Source organism: Zea mays, chromosome 8, assembly GCF_902167145.1.
Source record: "Zea mays cultivar B73 chromosome 8, Zm-B73-REFERENCE-NAM-5.0, whole genome shotgun sequence".
Classification (NCBI taxonomy): Eukaryota; Viridiplantae; Streptophyta; class Magnoliopsida; order Poales; family Poaceae; genus Zea; species Zea mays.
In genome coordinates, this window is record NC_050103.1 from 169694107 (window position 1) to 169711344 (window position 17238).

At 41.1% G+C, this 17238-nt stretch overlaps 3 protein-coding genes and 1 pseudogene across 4 annotated transcripts; 2 read left to right on the plus strand and 2 right to left on the minus strand.

The window, feature by feature from the left end:
• Positions 1-698: 698 nt before the first annotated feature.
• LOC103636381 (probable solanesyl-diphosphate synthase 3, chloroplastic) lies at positions 699-1312 on the minus strand (annotated as a pseudogene).
• A 2932-nt stretch (positions 1313-4244) lies between these two features.
• Positions 4245-10284, plus strand: LOC118473168 (uncharacterized). Its single transcript, XM_035961911.1, has 6 exons — positions 4245-9162; positions 9252-9406; positions 9500-9712; positions 9793-9918; positions 9999-10132; positions 10209-10284. The coding sequence occupies exon 1, from the start codon at positions 5699-5701 to the stop codon at positions 8831-8833; it is 3135 nt and encodes a 1044-aa protein (XP_035817804.1). The 5' UTR covers positions 4245-5698; the 3' UTR covers positions 8834-9162; positions 9252-9406; positions 9500-9712; positions 9793-9918; positions 9999-10132; positions 10209-10284.
• A 587-nt stretch (positions 10285-10871) lies between these two features.
• LOC118473169 (uncharacterized) lies at positions 10872-12594 on the plus strand. Of its 2 annotated transcripts, XR_004852257.1 has the most exons (4): positions 10872-11065; positions 11149-11598; positions 11689-11761; positions 11859-12594. XR_004852257.1 is itself a non-coding variant. In XM_035961912.1 (3 exons), exons 1-3 carry the CDS (start codon positions 11348-11350, stop codon positions 11979-11981), a joined length of 447 nt encoding a protein of 148 aa, XP_035817805.1. In that variant the 5' UTR covers position 11347; the 3' UTR covers positions 11982-12594. The 2 variants fall into 2 exon arrangements, 1 of the variants encoding a protein (XP_035817805.1); XM_035961912.1 differs by lacking the exon at positions 10872-11065 and having other exon boundaries at positions 11347-11598.
• A 2524-nt stretch (positions 12595-15118) lies between these two features.
• On the minus strand, positions 15119-15538 carry LOC103636384 (phytochrome C). The gene is made up of 2 exons (XM_008658743.2): positions 15290-15538; positions 15119-15211 (listed from the first exon to the last, which is right to left on the minus strand). Exons 1-2 carry the CDS (start codon positions 15531-15533, stop codon positions 15207-15209), a joined length of 249 nt encoding a protein of 82 aa, XP_008656965.1. The 5' UTR covers positions 15534-15538; the 3' UTR covers positions 15119-15206.
• Positions 15539-17238: the final 1700 nt, after the last annotated feature.

Consider the following 17238-nt stretch of genomic DNA (forward strand, 5'->3'; position numbering starts at 1 on the left):
TTATACACTAGAACAAACTAGTTAGTCCAAAGATTTGTGTTGGGCAATTCAACCACCAAAATTATATAGGAACTAGGTGTAAGCCTAATTCCCTTTCAACTGTGTTTGTGTACCTCGGTGTAGTTTTTTTATTACAAAAAAATGAAGGAGCAGCATTCATAGGTGTAGCCCTTGCGTTGCTACGAAATCAATAAACTAAAATCCTTCACCCAATGCACAGGAGACAGAATTGAGATATACCAAAAATTGTAGTGTTAATACCTTAAAACCACTAATTTACCAAGCCTGAGAGATCCATTACTAATAATTTGATATCATAATGACCTTTAAAGATCTCATATTTGGGAAAGCTTCAACCAAAGAGATAGTACGAGCTTTGTCTATACTGTTGAAATTAAACCATATGGGACAACAGTAGTGGCCTGCTCAAAGGCTATCCCCAGATAGTAGTGTCAAGGGGCTGCGGTCAAACCATGGTTTCTTATGATTCTGCACAAGCTGTTACAAAATCAACATGATAGTAGTGGCCTGCTCAAAGGCTATCCCCAGATTTGTATGAAATAGTGCGATTCATCTGATTTTTCGGTGAAATGTATCTTCCCAAAGGGGCTGAATATAAAGATTTATATGGAAACTACCCCAAACCCCAAATGGAGATATGTACCTGATGGAGCCCTGATGGAGCATTCAAGTAAAATCCACTACTCAATCCCCTCAAGACTGTATTCCACCATCTTCTCAAGGGCACTTCTGAAGTCACTTCTTGGAAGGCACTGCAGATTTTGGATTGCCAAGTCACCCTTCTCTCTTGCAAGCTCATGTGCCCTCCGTATCCCACCACTTCTATGAACGAGCTCTATTGTAGCAGCTAACGAATCCGTGTCACTGAACTCGGAATCAATGATCTCCCTTAGCTCTGGTTCACTTTGCAAAGCGAAGATGACTGGAGCAGTCAGGTTTCCCTTTGCCAAGTCACTTGCTGCTGGTTTGCCAAGTTGTTCGGCTGACTGGGTGAAATCCAGCATGTCATCGACAACCTGGAAGGATAGACCAAGATTCCTGCCATATGCATACATTTTTCACAAATAGTAGTGCTGACGCCACTGAATATGGCAGCTGATTTTGTGCTGGCTGCAATCAAAGATGCAGTCTTATAGTAGCTCTTGAGAAGTTAGTCGTCAAGTGTGATGTCACAATCAAAAAGAGTGGAAGTTTCTGATGTCCTGTTTCCTGACATCAGGCATCTTCTCATCTTGTCACTCCTTAAAAGTGGTGTCTTAATATCCTTCTCAATCTTCTCAAGAGCTTCCATCATCAAAGGTTCAACAAATATTTTTGAACATCCAAGCAACGAACAAATAATAATTATCAATTAGTGCTATCAACATGCAGACATTCATGCTTGTAACAGACACAACTACATAAAGATAGAAATGTGTATAAAGATGAGAAAATTTACTGTTCCCTATATACATGAAAGAACCAAAGTTAAATGAAAGGGTTCATGTGATGCATCAATTAAAAAATCATATAATTTCATTTGCCTCCTCCTCCTCTTCTTCCCATGATTCTTTTACATCATCTTCTTCAACATCTTCATCAGCCCACTGATTTTTAAGTGGCTCGGCTTTCACAACAGGCACAACTGGCTGGAATTCTCCAGAATCTGAAATGCAGTATAGATTAGTTTCCATAACACAGTAACAGAGCATATGAAGGTGGATTCAACTAGCAGATACAGATGCCACTAAAATTAGAATGGTAGTGTGAACAAGAAATCAGACCTACACTGCAAGGGCATATGCATCAAGTATCTCCAACAAATATTTTTGAACAGACAAGCAACTAACAGATAATAATTATCAATTAGTGCTTATAACAGTCACAACTACATAAAGAACTTGAAGTCACAAACAATTAGTGCTGAACTCCATAGATGACAGCAGCTAGAGTATAGTGTACAATTATATCATGAACTTGAAGTCACAAACAATTATTGCTGAACTTTGTTTTCATAACAAACTTAACACAACTTTTTTTTGTTCTTTTCTGCTACACACCCGTACACCACAAACATGTTATTAGCATAAATTTGTTTGCATAAGCATCGCCTAAATCCATCTCAGAATCATCTGAAATAGAACAGTCATCTGGATTTTCACTTAAAACATCCAATACATCATCATCATGGTGTATAATTAGTTTCCTTTTGTGGAAGTTATCAGTTTGCAAATATGATGAAGGAATGATTATTGGTGGGGGCACGGTGATGCTTGGTGGACGCCCTCGCTGTGTCCTTAATGTGTAGTAGAGATATATTGAACTAAATTGTGGTTGTACACAGAGTAAATGTGTGAAAACTTAACTAAGCCATTCCACTATCCATAATAGGGGTCTTTATGGAGAACGGAGAACCAACAGAAACATATCAGATGGAACTTAGTGATGGCCGCACACCATTGACAAACATCTCAAACACCATTAATATAGTAAAGGTAATTACACTTGTGTCGATTAACGTTTATATCGTAGTATGTAGGGGAACGCTAATACACAAGGTTATATTGTAGCTGATGAAAATGGATCGAAATCGCTTGGACCAAATGTTGATGCTAAGGAACGTAAGAGGCAAAGGGAAAGGGAAAGATATGCCGCGATGACCGTTGAACAAAAAAACGATAAAACTAGAAAGCGTCGTGAAGTAATCCATCTTGGTCCAGGTATATGATCATTGTAACAATTATTTTAACATATCCTCTTGTGGATTAGTGAATATCTATTAATCTTATTTTTTGGTTTTCATTGTGTTTCACAGTTAGTCTTTCAGATGGCTGTAGCACAATTGATTTCACAAACTTTGCAACACAAGGTATTGTGGGTATACCAGTCGCAATTTTTTGTAGCCATGAAAATCATTTTGTAGCCATGAAAGTCATTTTGCCACTGTTGATTTGGCAGTTCCAAATAATAACACTTCACCGACCAATAATTTTATCGAACGAGAAAGGCAAAGGCATAGAGAACGACGTGCAAAAATGTCAGTAGACCAAAGGAACGAGTTGAATAAGAAACGACGTGAGGCGCGACAACAAAACAAGGGACAACATATGATGTCCACTGTGTCAGGAGGTGATGAAACACGTCAAATTTAAATTAGTTTTTTGTGCATAAACCTACACTTAGAAAGTAATGTGTTCAATGTTTTTAGATGGAAACGAAAAAATAAATGTGAATCCAGATGAAGATAGAGATTGGTTGCATAGGAATGAGACAATCAAGGCAAACGATGTTTTCACAACGAGAGACCTTCTGACACCAGGTACATGACTTTTCACTCAACTAAATTTGTAAAACAGCTGATTTCAGGCGGTTTAACGTATACATGCCTTATTCCAGGCGGTGAGCATGAAACGGTTGGTAACACGTCTAACCATAATTTGGAAAAGGCCGCCTACTTTAGAGAGCGGTACAAAAACTTAACTCCCGCCGAGAGGGAGTTTAGGCGTGAACGCCTAAGGTTGTACAATAGTACACCAAAGCGGAAAGGGTCAAAGATAGAGTACATACGAAAACGTAGAGCACTGTTGGCTGACACATTGAGTCATGAGTCCATCGCCATGGAGTCCCCAACATATACCCCTGAGGTTGTACACCCTACAACAGATGCAATTGAACCTGATGGATCCGCAGTTACCCCATGCGACTGGGTTATCCCTGAAATCGCCAGTAACCCGTTCCTGCCAGCTTCAACACAGACTAAAGGATGCCAATTCACTGCATATGTCTACTGGACCACTAAGACGTAAACAACATGTGCCACATGGTGAAAGACAATCTATCTTAGCCCGTCGAAACCGGCAATTTGAAGCATCCATTTCAAGGAACATGGCTACTGCGACTGATGATACCATCAATGACGATGGGGAAGGGGATGATTGGACACAACCCCATATGACTGCAAAGATCAACAACAATGGTAATATACTATCATTGTTTTCAAGTCAGATGAGTTGTCGGTCATTTTGGCTGACCAACTTGGACGATAGCGTGTAGTCCGACTAAACGTGTGTTTCCATCAGTACAATGTAGGAGTCAATGCCATGGTGCTATCGTGGCAACAAATGAGAGTGCAAGTATGCCCGAACAAGGAAGTGGGGTTGATCATACCCAGTCGAAGCCAAGGGTCATTTCCAATGGTAATTGTTAATAATCTTTATTCGGGCTACATATTTTCTCTACCCTGTTATCACGAATGCACATGTATTTTATGTGGCTTGTATTTTCACGTTCCAGTTGATGACGATGACGGTGTCGTATTTGAAGACGACGCTGATGAGAACGAGGGATACCTATTCGCTGGGCAATGTACTAATTTCAATCTTTGTATGATACCAATGCTTATATAAATACATATGTCTTACTCATTGTTTCCAAAAAAATATCAGATGAGGATACCGATGAGGATATAGAGGTCGATGGTAGTCAAGATGAATCGACTGCCACTGATGTTCCTGACCCGTACGACAAGGTGTACAGCAACATCCCTGAAGAAACACATATGCTCAAGACTGTTCCCAACTGCGGTTATTGCACCGCGAAGAAGTTTGAGTATGAGACACCTGGTTTTTGTTGTCGTGGTGGGAAGGTTGAGCTAGCCCCACTAGAGACCCCTCCCCAACTCAAGAGGTTGTGGGATAGTGCAGACTCTGATGCTAGGCACTTTCGTGATAACATTAGGTTTTTTAATGGCCATCTCTCTTTCACTTCCCTATACTGTTGCCTCGATAGTATGACAACTAATGTAAGGGATTCTGGTATATACACGTTCCGAGCACAGGGCATGATGTATCACAATATCAAGTCATTTGGTAGGGATGGTGGGGCAGAGCATAAACACCTTGAGCTTTACTTTTATGATGATGATCCCACTCTCGAGCATCGGTACCGTAAGTGTCGCGAAGAGCATCAACAGAAAGACAAAGAGGTTATTCGACAGATAGTCGACATACTACGTGGAAACCCGTACTCCGAGCACCTTAGGACCATGGGTCACGTTGAGAACCTTGATGACTATCGTATCGCGTTGAACCTAGACCAGACGTTGAACCAGAAGACATATAACACACCTCTCACTTCGGAGGTGGCCGCTATCTGGATCGAAGGGAGCGAAGGGCGAGGCCAGTTCAGCAAGAGTGTTATGCTCCATGGGAAGGACAGTTCAAGCCACTGCATCCGCTCATACCATGGATGCTACGATGCACTATCATATCCATTGTTCTTCCCTAGAGGCGAACTTGGCTGGCACGCAAATATCCCAAAGGTCGGAGTATCCATGGACGAAGTGGATGCATACCGTGCGACACATAGGGCAAGTAATGCAAATGATGAAGATGCGGGTTAGTTGTTTGTTTATATTTTGAAATATTTGCGCATTATTAACTATCTTTTCATCATCACTCACTTTATAATCCTTGCGTATGCAGAATCTCCTAGCCATTTATGTGTGTCTGTACGTGACTACTACTGCTACAAATTCCAGATTCGCCCCGGGGTATTCAATCCTATACTTCATGGAAAGCGGCTTTTTCAGCAGTTCGCGGTCGACACGTACATAAAGATTGAGAACTCTCGTTTAGATTACATACGCAAAAATCAGGATCGGTTAAGGGCAGACCTGTACCAGGGCTTGGTGGATAGCATGCTAGATGGAGATATTAGAGGAGAGAAGGTCGGCAAGCGAACTGTGCTGTCGACGTCGTTTATCGGCGGTCCTCGTGACATGAGACGTCGGTATATGGATGCTATGGCTTTGGTGCGGAAGTTTGGTAAACCAGACATATTTCTTACCATGACATGTAACCCTAACTGGGATGAGATAAGGAGGGAGCTTCTCCCTGGGCAGACACCGCAAGATCGTTCAGATCTTGTAGTGCGTGTCTTTCATGCGAAGCTACAAGAGTTAAAGCATCGGCTGACTAAACAGGATATTCTTGGTAAGGTCCGAGCCTACGTCTATGTCGTGGAGTTTCAGAAGCGGGGTTTGCCGCATGCCCATTTTCTACTCATAATGCAGAGGAAGTACAAGCTCACATGTCCTGAGCAGTACGACCTTTTGATCTCAGCCGAGATCCCAAGCAACAAGTACCCTGAACTACGAAAGATGGTTATCAAGCATATGATGCATGGCCCGTGTGGGTCGCTAAACCCTAACTGCCCATGCACTAAGGGTCGTAAATCGTGCAAGAATCATTACCCTCGGCCTTTCAGTGACACAACCTTGCAAGGGAAGGATTCGTACCCTATTTATAGACGTCGTGACGATGACCGTAAAGAAAAGGTCCGAGGGTGCGAACTGGACAATAGATGGGTTGTCCCTTATAACCCATACCTCCTTCGTCTCTTCAACTGCCACATCAATGTCGAGGCATGTGGGAGCATCAAGGCTGTTAAATACCTGTTCAAATACATATACAAAGGCCATGATCGTGCGTCTGTTGTTATGAGAGATGCGAGCAAGGCAGATGATGATGTTGATGAGATCAAGCAGTATAGAGATGCAAGGTGGGTGACTCCTCTAGAAGCCTTGTGGAGGATATACGGCTTTGAGCTTAGTCAGATATCTCCACCTGTTATGCAGCTTCAACTCCATCTTCCAAACATGCACATGGTGGCGTTTCATGAGCGGCAAATGGTCGAGCGAGTCGTCAACCGTCCAGGTGTTGATAGGTCGATGCTCACATCATATTTTGAGGCGAATAGGCTACACGAGGAGGCTCGTGGCATCCTATATCGTGACTTCCCTGAGTGGTACACTTGGCAGAGTGGTAAGGGAAAAGTATGGCAACGGAGGAAACGAGATACAGGTGGACAAGTCGGTAGGATAGTCTCTGCTCATCCGGCTGAGGGGGAGCGCTACTATCTTCGTGTTCTCCTAAACCACGTGACTGGTGCCGCCTCCTATGTGGATCTAAGGACAGTTGATGGTGTCACCCTACCGACTTTTCGTGAGGCAGCAGAGAGAAGGGGACTACTTGAGTCGGACAACACACTGGATGAGTGTCTCACTGAACGTGCTCTTTTCCAGATGCCATCGTCGCTGCGACGGCTTTTTGCCACAATACTGGTTTACTGTGAGCCAAGCGATGTGGCTGTACTCTGGCAGAAACACAAAGATTCTATGTCCGAGGACTATCAACACAAGAGTCAGAACAAAACTCATGTTGAGCAGATGGTATTGATTGATATTAGGAACATGCTGCAGTCAATGGGAAAGGACATAAAGACATTCCCTCTACCTCCTATGATCGACGCGTATGACGATGATATTGGTACTGCTCGGGAGGTTTACGAGGAGGAAAGTATCCAACCGACAATGGAAGATGTGGCTCTTAAAGACTCTCTTAACGAGGAACAGAGGGCCGCCTATGATAAGATTATGTCTGCCGTTGACACCGATCAGGGCGGATTATTCTTTGTGGATGGACCTGGTGGCACCGGGAAGACTTATCTATACAGAGTGCTGCTCGCGACGCTACGCAACCAGGGCAAGATTGCAGTGGCAACAGCTACATCTGGCGTTGCGGCTTCCATAATGCCTGGAGGAAGAACCGCCCATTCACGCTTCAAGATACCACTCACTATTGACGATGGCGCTGTATGTAGCTTCACGAAGCAGAGTGGAACAGCAGAGTTGCTACGGAAAGCATCTCTCATTATCTGGGACGAGGCTTCTATGACTAAGAGACAAGCCGTGGAGGCACTGGACAATAGCATGCGCGATATAATGGGTCGCCCCGCACTGCCATTTGGTGGTAAAACCATTGTTTTCGGTGGAGATTTCAGACAGGTCTTGCCTGTTGTTCGTAAAGGGTCAAGGGCTCAAGTGGTCGCATCTTCTCTACGGATGTCTTACCTATGGGAGTCCATGTCCCACTTAAAGCTTGTTAGCAACATGAGAGCAAAAAACGACCCTTGGTTTGCGGAGTTTTTGCTGCGCGTAGGCGGTGGAACTGAGGAAACAAATAGTGACGGCGACATTCGTCTTCCTGATGATGTGTGTGTGCCTTACAGTGGGAGTGACAACGATCTTGACAACCTAATAGACTTTGCTTTCCCAAATCTCAACGAAAATATGTCTGATTCTACCTACATCACTTCAAGGGCAATACTGTCAACACGGAACGACTGGGTTGATATGATAAATGTTAAGATGATTGATCGTTTTCAAGGGGAGCATATGGTGTACCATAGTTTCGATAGCGCCATGGATGATCCCCACAACTACTACCCACCCGAGTTCCTAAACACATTGACGCCTAATGGGCTACCACCTCATGTTTTGAAGCTCAAGATTGGATGTCCTGTTATATTGCTCCGGAATATAGACCCTGCAAATGGACTTTGCAATGGCACCAGGCTGGTCGTTCGTGGCTTCCAAAGAAATAGCATTGACGCAGAGATTGTACTGGGTCAACACGTTGGAAAACAGATTTTCCTACCGCGTATACCGCTGTGTCCCTCCGATGAAGAGATGTTCCCTTTCCAGTTCAAAAGAAAGCAGTTTCCTGTACGGCTTAGCTTTGCAATGACGGTTAACAAAGCACAGGGTCAGACTATTCCCAATGTTGGTGTATACTTGCCTGAACCAGTGTTCTCTCATGGCCAACTATATGTTGCTCTATCTAGAGCGACAACCCGATCGAACATAAAGATTCTTGTCATCCCAGCTGTCGATGGGAGGAAAAAGTCAAGGAAGGGTGTAAAGAAAACCCCCACCGTAGATTGTGGAACATATACCAAGAACATCGTCTACAAAGAGGTCCTAACAAATTAGACCCATGGTAAGAGTTGCATGTTCAACTAACAAACTAATAGGATGATGTTTCTCTTATGTTTGATTGGTCTGGTGTATTATCAAGTCATGTTTGCATGCTACAATTTTTTTATTAGAGCCGCACATGTTTGTGTATTATTAGAGCATGCATACTATCTTAAAGTATTGTTGAGTTTTGGATCATTTGTGAAATTAGCAATATTAATTTTTATGCATCTAACAATTTGTTTTGAATGTAGGTTTTTGTCCCGCGAGAATGGAATCTCTATTTGTAGGCTTGTCTCATAACAAGCCAAAAAAATCGGTGGCAACCGCAATAGTTCGAGAAGGTATTATAATTTTCATAGTTCTGTATGGATCAATTTGTATTTTTTGTAATAACTAATTTTAGTTTTATATCATGACTGGTTGCTCCTAGACTATATTTGCACGCAAGGTGATCTTGCTCTCATCGATTTTATCAAGGAAATCCCTTGTGAACCAAGGGTAGAAGTCGTTCTTATTGATGATGCCTTTGTTGAAAGGAAGTGGATGGAGTGTTTATTTCAGCCGAGCGCATATTTAGGTGACGAGGTAATCCATGCTTAGTTTTTATATTTGGCGACGTTGTTATGTGTAAGTTTTTTTACTCATCCAGGTATTTTTAACCACAACTTACACTTGCAGGTTATAGACTGTTACATAAATTTGATAAAAGCTCAAAAGCATCTAAAGTGCCGATCTGGAGGTCGCGTTCACATAGAAAATGCTTTCCAGTTCAATTTCCTGAAGCGAGATGGTGATCTTGAAATTAAAACAGAGGAGCTATATCCAATTAAAGACATGGCACACATATGTAGCGCTGAACGAAGGGTGTTACTTTACCTAGACCATGACATGGTACATATGAGTTTGCAATCTGAACAGTTAGTGTTTATATATATTTTATTCTTATGCAAGTATTTATAATTGTTTTGTAGGTGTTTATTCCGATAAACATCCGAGAGACGCACTGGTATCTTGCTGTGATCCATGCAAGAAATATGGAGATACAAGTGCTCGATTCACTTGGTACTTCACAAGACCGCAAAGACCTCACTGACTCTGTGAGTATGCACAAACTAAACAATTATGAATTCAATATTAACTTATCCCAATCTCTAATTTTATTTTACCATATATAAAGATTAAAGGACTGCAAAGACAAATAGATATGATATCTCAACGTAAGGAGTTAAAAGACCACAGGTGGCCAGACCTCCAAGTTGCTTCTTGGCCGCTCAGAGAAATAGACATGGGATATGCAAAGCAGACAGATAGGTACGTCCTAAGATCTTCTTTACCAATTTCTTCATTCATACTAATCTTTATATGTTGGTATTAATGTATATTGTAGCTCTTCATGTGGCCTCTTTCTTTTGAACTATATCGAATACTGGACAGGGGATGAACTGTCTCACAGTTTTACCCAGGTATATTATTACTACTATGACATATATGGACATCTACAGTCAGTGTTACATATATAATGCTAAATAATTGTTTCTTATTTGTAGGATGACATGTCACACTTTAGGGAAAAAATGGCTGCTATATTACTATCTTCAGACCTGAATAAGAGAAGGGGATGTCTGTTATACAAAAATGAAAAAGAAGTTGACTCTGGAAGCCCATCTGATGTTGAGATATTAGAAAACCCAACAGATTCTAATAAGAGGAAACTACTCCACATGCTTGATGATAGCGAAGTAGTGTATGAAGATGAGGAAGACCCTATTACTCAAGCAGACTTGCAAAGGTGGTTTGTTGATGATTGGGATAAAAGAGCTCCTGTAAAAGTCTCTACCGATGGTTGCACCAATGACTTTTTAATGGTTGGTCTTTCCACAAAGGACATGCCAGTGACCAAAGCCGATTCAATAGATGTTTTATGTGATTATATCATGGCAATAGAAGACGATACGACACTAGAGTAAGTGCTCATTTATTTATTTATTTTATGTATATCGACTACTTAGATTCTTGATATAGACTTTCGTCATGCTACATTACGGGAGAACATGGGTGCGAAGTTTCAATCCTTTTAAGATAGAAATATCTGTCAAAGACCTGCAAAACATATTAACGACAACTCAAGATATGATTCTAAGATGTTTTGACATGGCTGTTCGGCTGCTTGCCAATAAAGAGTCACGTAGGCCGAAAGAAGAAATCATAAATAATAGAAAGCATTATATGGACATGCGTTTTTGGGTAAGTTTGTTTCCAATCATTAATGTATTAATATATAGTATCTACATCTAATCATCATGTGGACATGTATATATACTGTCCAGAGAATGGTTGGTTTTGGTAAACTTCCAAAGTACCATCAGGATCCTACAACAGAAGAGTTAGCCAAAACACTCGATTGTTGGCCATCAATGAATTATTATATCACGGGTTGTAGATATGTAAGTATGTGTTCATTTCGAATGTATTTATAAAGGACACTTCTGTTGTAGGATCCTAATGACTGATATTTTGCAGGTTCTCATGCCATGGAAATTTAATGGTTGTCACGCCCTTTTCGTAATAGATCATGTTAAAAAGCATGTGACTTTTATCGATTTTACACCGACTCAAGATTGGTGTAAACACATGTCATACAAGAGGTTCGCGGAAGCGATTATCATGACCTCAAAAAAATATAAGATTGCTTACAGCAAGAAACGTTCTGGATGGGCGGAGGATATCTTTAAGTGGGAACATACAATTCAGACTGGTGTTCCAATTGACTTAAGAGGGTATTTTCTTCGTACCACCTTCTCAGTAGTTTAAATTTTTTCTATGATAATCATTATATAAAACATAGTTGCCCAAATATTATTCTATAGGTTTAATACCAGCTACCTCGTTCTACAAGCTATGGCCATGTGGGGGAATGACAGACGACTGAAATTTGTTGGGGTGAGTGTAGTACGTTCGTTTTATGTTCAAAACTTACATTCTAGCTATCTCGTTCTACAAGATAATATGTTTTGTTCTCTTATGTCTTTGTCTGTAGGATGCAAAGACTCTTCGAAGGAACTTTGTGATTGATCTTTTAAGTTATGAGGACAATTCGTGCCGATATGCTATCCCTGCAAACATACAACAAAGACTTATCGATATCGCTAAAAAAGATTAGCTGATTAGTGAACAGTTGTCGACACATTTGTGAACACATTTATCCAAAACATTACTTGAAGATGACTTTGTTAGTTCCTAAGTTCATGTAATGTCGTAGATCTTGGTAGCCAGTTTCATGTGTGTGTTAGTGCTGTATATTTGGACCTGTCATTTACATTTACATGGTGTGTGTTATTATTGCAAGTGCTCTATAGTATGCCTTTTGATCTATGTCAGGTTGCTCAACTTTATTCTGGTTTGGTGAAGGTTTGTTCCTTCAACTTAATGCATCAGTAATGGTTGCATTTTCTGGTAGATAGAACAATACCATTCTGTTCTCCATTCCAATTTTTCACATTATGTTGCCGCCATAATAGGTACCACATGATGTCACTGGTTGTATGATAACAGCTAGAAAAAGAATGCCGGTAACAGCCGGTAACAGCCAGTGAGCGGGCAATCATCATTTTAAATCCTATATTTTGACTAGAGAGCTATGCTGGTGAAGTAACTTTGTTTTTTTACTCGTGCAGGAGATATGCACAGCCGATACATTCCTCAGCAAGATTACTTCTCAGAGGGACTCTACACGTTCGATATTGGGCAGAATGACCTTGCTGGTGAGTTCTATTCAAGAACAGAGGACCAGGTCATCGTTTCCATTCCAACTATTTTGTTGGAATTTGAGAATGGTCTCAAGGTTTGTAAACGATATAGCACTTCTATCTATCCTTGCAGAGCTTCCTATGCCTCTTTCCCCGAAGCTGACTAATTGGTGTACAGGGATCCTACTCTGATGTAAATGTAATTCACTTAGTTTTCCAAGTTCAGAAATTTCATTCTTTCCATACTCTTCTATATGCTGTCTTGGTGTAAGGAGGTGCTTCACACCTGACCCATTTTCTCTGTTCCTTGATTTCAGAAACTGTATGACCAAGGTGCTAGCAAGTTCTGGATTCACAACACAGCCCCCCTCGGCTGCTTGCCTCAAAACATCGCCCTGTTCGGCAAAGACCCATCCCAACTGGACGAGCTCCACTGTGTGGCGAAGCACAACCGTGCCACAAAGCTTTTCAACTTACAGCTGACTAACATTGCATGCTTCGTTTGCTGCAGGCTGTTATCTCTAGCAGACGGCTGAGTAATTATTTATCTACTCCAGAGCATCACTCATCCGAGTTAAATGCCTCTGCTGACCTTTTAAACCACCACTTTAAGAGATATACCAAAGTAACTCATAATCCAATGGCCATCGTCTTTCAGAATGTATCCTGTTCTTAGTCTAGCAGCTCTGTTGCTGAGCTGAACATAGTTCTCAGAGATATATCTTTGCAGCTACAAAAAGGGCTCTTTATTGCAATTGTAGGCTAGGTAACCTTTTCCTCAAAGAACATAGGTATTTGCAAGAATCTCATCACTTGCACAGAAGCCAGATGCTCTTCAGAAAGGGATTAGCCCAAGTGATGCTGCATTCACACTGGGAATTGCTCCAGCTTTAGCAAAGGAGCATCTTCTAAATGCAGAAAACAAAGGTGTGTGTGGCTGCAACTTTCAAGTATTTTGCAAGCTACGTGTATGATCTGAAAATTAAACTGACTGTCTATTTCTCTCAGGACTGTTGTGCAGAGATGTTAGTCCAGATGGATTCCGCTTTTTTAGCAATTTATTTAAGGTGCTTCACACCTGACCCATTTTCTCTGTTCCTTGATTTCAGAAACTGTATGACCAAGGTGCTAGCAAGTTCTGGATTCACAACACAGGCCCCCTCGGCTGCTTGCCTCAAAACATCGCCCTGTTCGGTATGTTAGTATATTCCACTTGTGTTATCCAGTTGTTTTTATATATTGCAGCAACTTATGTTTTTACTGCACTTGACTTTTTTTAAAACTTCTGTCACTTGCCATCTTGAGTGTCTAAATTGCACAAATATTGCCACTTGAGGTTATTTATCTTGAATTAAATTTTTTGTGTGTCAGGTGGTCTTTGTTGAAGCAATTGAAGCCCAATACGCATTCAAAAAACTATTATATACACGATATAAGTAAGTTCCTGCACTATATTTAGTTTTTTTATTTATTTCAGTGACTATCACACCTCAAAAACTTTTGCATTTGCAAGTGATTTATCCTTTTTCCCTCTATGAAGATATACCAGCTTCGATTCTTTTGGCGGTTGGTGTATCTACAGTTATTTGTATAACATTTGTTTAATTTTATCAACTACTTAATTGAGCTTAAGATAAGTTGCTGTGATTATTTGGTTCTTTCTTATGGTTATATCATGTTATTTGGTCGCTTGCTAGCTTGATTTTTTATTTTCACAGATGCATGTTTGTATCTTAGTCTCTTGTGGTGCAGGGATACTCCTCTGTATTTGGAGTGTGCACCTGAAAACATATTGTCTCCTACCTCAGCACCGGTGGATGAGGAAGTAAAAAACGAAGATGGCAAGCGTATTCTTACTAAAGCTAATATAGATCAAACTGTAGAAGGAGTAAGCGCTGAAGATATTGATCCAGATAGAGTGGAGGTAGCAAGTGATGCTCTTCAGAAAGGGATTAGCCCAAGTGATGCTGCATTCACACTGGGAATTGCTCCAGCTTTAGCAAAGGAGCATCTTCTAAATGCAGAAAACAAAGGTGTGTGTGGCTGCAACTTTCAAGTATTTTGCAAGCTACGTGTATGATCTGAAAATTAAACTGACTGTCTATTTCTCTCAGGCCTGTTGTGCAGAGATGTTAGTCCAGATGGATTCCGCTTTTTTAGCGATTTATTTAATGACATTGATCCCCCAAAATATTCACTCGTAAGAAAATCACAGCCCTGCCCTCCTGCAAGTTTCTTTTCAGATATTACCCTGGATCCCTGCAAGTTCCTTTTCAGATATTACCCCTTTATTGATTGTGAACTTTGCAGGCAAAAACCCCATGGGATGTACAATGCGTGGATCTCCGTTGCGATGGCGTCTCACTGAAAAGTTCGACTGGGGTATATTGAGACACTGGTTGATCAAGCTGGACAACGATGCAATTATAGTGTACTCTTTGAAAACGTTAGTCTGCATATTCTCGCCATTATGTACCATAACACCAAAAGATGTGATATAGCAAGCCCATTTGTTCTGTTGAATGAAAGAACGTTTGAGTTAATCATCAAGATTACTGGACCACAACACTCCTGTTCATGGAATGTTTTAAGCTTGATTTCCAGATTTTGCTCTTCAATTCCTGAAACACAAGGAGACACTAAGCTGGCATAGAAAAAAAATGGACACATTCAGATTAAGCTGGGAACCACAAAAAGATCGACTGAAAGCATAGTGACAAACCTTGTAAAGCTGAGTCCAAAATCTGCTTAACCACTTCAACAGAATCAGCAACAACAAGATCTATCAGAGGCCTCCCTATGGCTTCCATTACAGGTAACCCTGTTAGTTCTGCAGCTTTTTTGTTCCATCCATTTATGTTACCAGCAATGTCAACAGCCAAGACACGGGCAGTTGCTGTCTCAATTAAGCGGACCATCTCGTTTGTAACTGTTCTTAGTTCAAGTAGCCCCTGTATCTTCTTCATATCATCAGATGGTCAGTTATGGTTAGTGGGACTGGTACCTGATTCCTTCATGAGCATGTCTGTTGTAAATTTATCTACTTCAACTTCTGTATGGTGCCAAAATTTTCCTGCAACACTTTTTTTATCAAAATTGGTAACCTAATCAGGATACAAACCAACCAAGGCTGACTACAAGTTAAAGATGCTCTGTAAAAAGGAAGGATCAGTTTGACTTTATCTTTTGCTGGTAGATTGCAATATCACATGGTACTCATAGCTTAAATTCTACACAGGTCTTGAAACCAACTACAAAGCAGAAGTTGCGTTTTGAGGGAGATTCGTACAAGAAGGCATTGGCGGAGTTCCTGCAGGCTGTGCCAGCGTTTCTGGGCGGTAAATGCAGCTGCCTGCGATGTGAGAGTCCTCGTGATGATTCAGTGATACAGGCAGGGGAAGGGAGCAAGAAGCAGCCCCGCTTGGTCAGCGTTGATGACGGGTCACCTGTCACAGACTTGGACTTCGACTTGGATGAAGAAGAGATCCCATCACCTTATAGCTGCGAGAACGCCATCAGGGCTGTGATAATCGACCTGCTGATGGTGTGCATCTTCGTCGCGTTTCTGGCTGGGATGATCGACCCTGCATCCGTTCCAGCTAGTGCCTGAGAGCTTGTGGAATAGAGCATGCACGTACATGTGTTGCTAATTAGGATGCAGGGTGCTGTATTTCTTGGCAGGCTTCTTGTATGTTGTCGTCAGACGACATAGAGCGCTTTCTCCTAAAAAGGAAGGTATATGTGTATCTGCCATTTATATAAAAAGCAAATATTGTAACATTTGCAGCTGCTACCGTCCTTAAACCAGCACCGAATAAGTGGACTAATTGTTAACTTACGTAGCGAAGCACGGGCATCCTACTAGTAATAGTATAAGTATGTTGAAAACCACACATAAGTATTCGATTTTTTTAAGACACAACAATTATATAAAAAAACAATATATAAATTATTGATGACCTTAATATCTCACAATTTTTTTGAAAACAATCAATACACAACTAAATCCTAGCTCGGGGTCTAGAGCACATCCTCCTTCGAATGTTCATCTACGCATCGTTGGCGGGGGTGCTTCTTCATCCTCAACCTTAATTGCGGTTCGAGACGCTTGTCGATGAGAAGGTAAAGGCGACATCTCGGATGGGGCACGACAACTGTTGGTGAGTTAGAGGCTATCAAGATAGCCTACTCGATATCCTTTGTGGTGACTCGCCCAACAAAATGTTTTATATGGCAATGCAGAAGAATTTAGGTGAGAAAGGCAGAGTTAGAAAAAGAGATAGAATGTCGGGGGTTAATATACAACAACAACTGGGAGGTAGAGAGGAAGCACTCGTAATGGTTTTATGGTTGATTGCATATGAGAGCAAGACAAGACTTAGGGTTTGTTTGTTTTTTAGGGATTAATTTTCAGTCTCTCTGTTTTATTCCACTTTAGTCTCTAAATTGTCAAATACAAAAACTAAAATAGAGTTTTAGTTCTCGTAATTAGCAATCTATAGACAATAGAATAAAAACGGAGGACTAAAAATTAATCCATAAAACCAATCACCCCCTTATATTGCGTGGTTTGTTAGGCGAGATCGAGTGATGGAGTGGAACAGACTTATGCGCTTCATGTATGGCACGGATGACGGTCGAAACTGGTGAGTAGATAGATAGATATGTCGA

Coding starts and splice junctions, on each gene's coding strand:
- LOC118473169 (XM_035961912.1), top strand. CDS start 11,348: ATGCCATGGAAATTTAATGGTTGTCACGCCCTTTTCGTAATAGATCAT. Junction 11,599..11,688: donor GTTCCAATTGACTTAAGAGG/GTATTTTCTTCG, acceptor ATTATTCTATAG/GTTTAATACCAGCTACCTCG. Junction 11,762..11,858: donor GACGACTGAAATTTGTTGGG/GTGAGTGTAGTA, acceptor CTTTGTCTGTAG/GATGCAAAGACTCTTCGAAG.
- LOC103636384 (XM_008658743.2), bottom strand. CDS start 15,533: ATGAAGAAGATACAGGGGCTACTTGAACTAAGAACAGTTACAAACGAG.
- LOC118473168 (XM_035961911.1), top strand. CDS start 5,699: ATGCTAGATGGAGATATTAGAGGAGAGAAGGTCGGCAAGCGAACTGTG.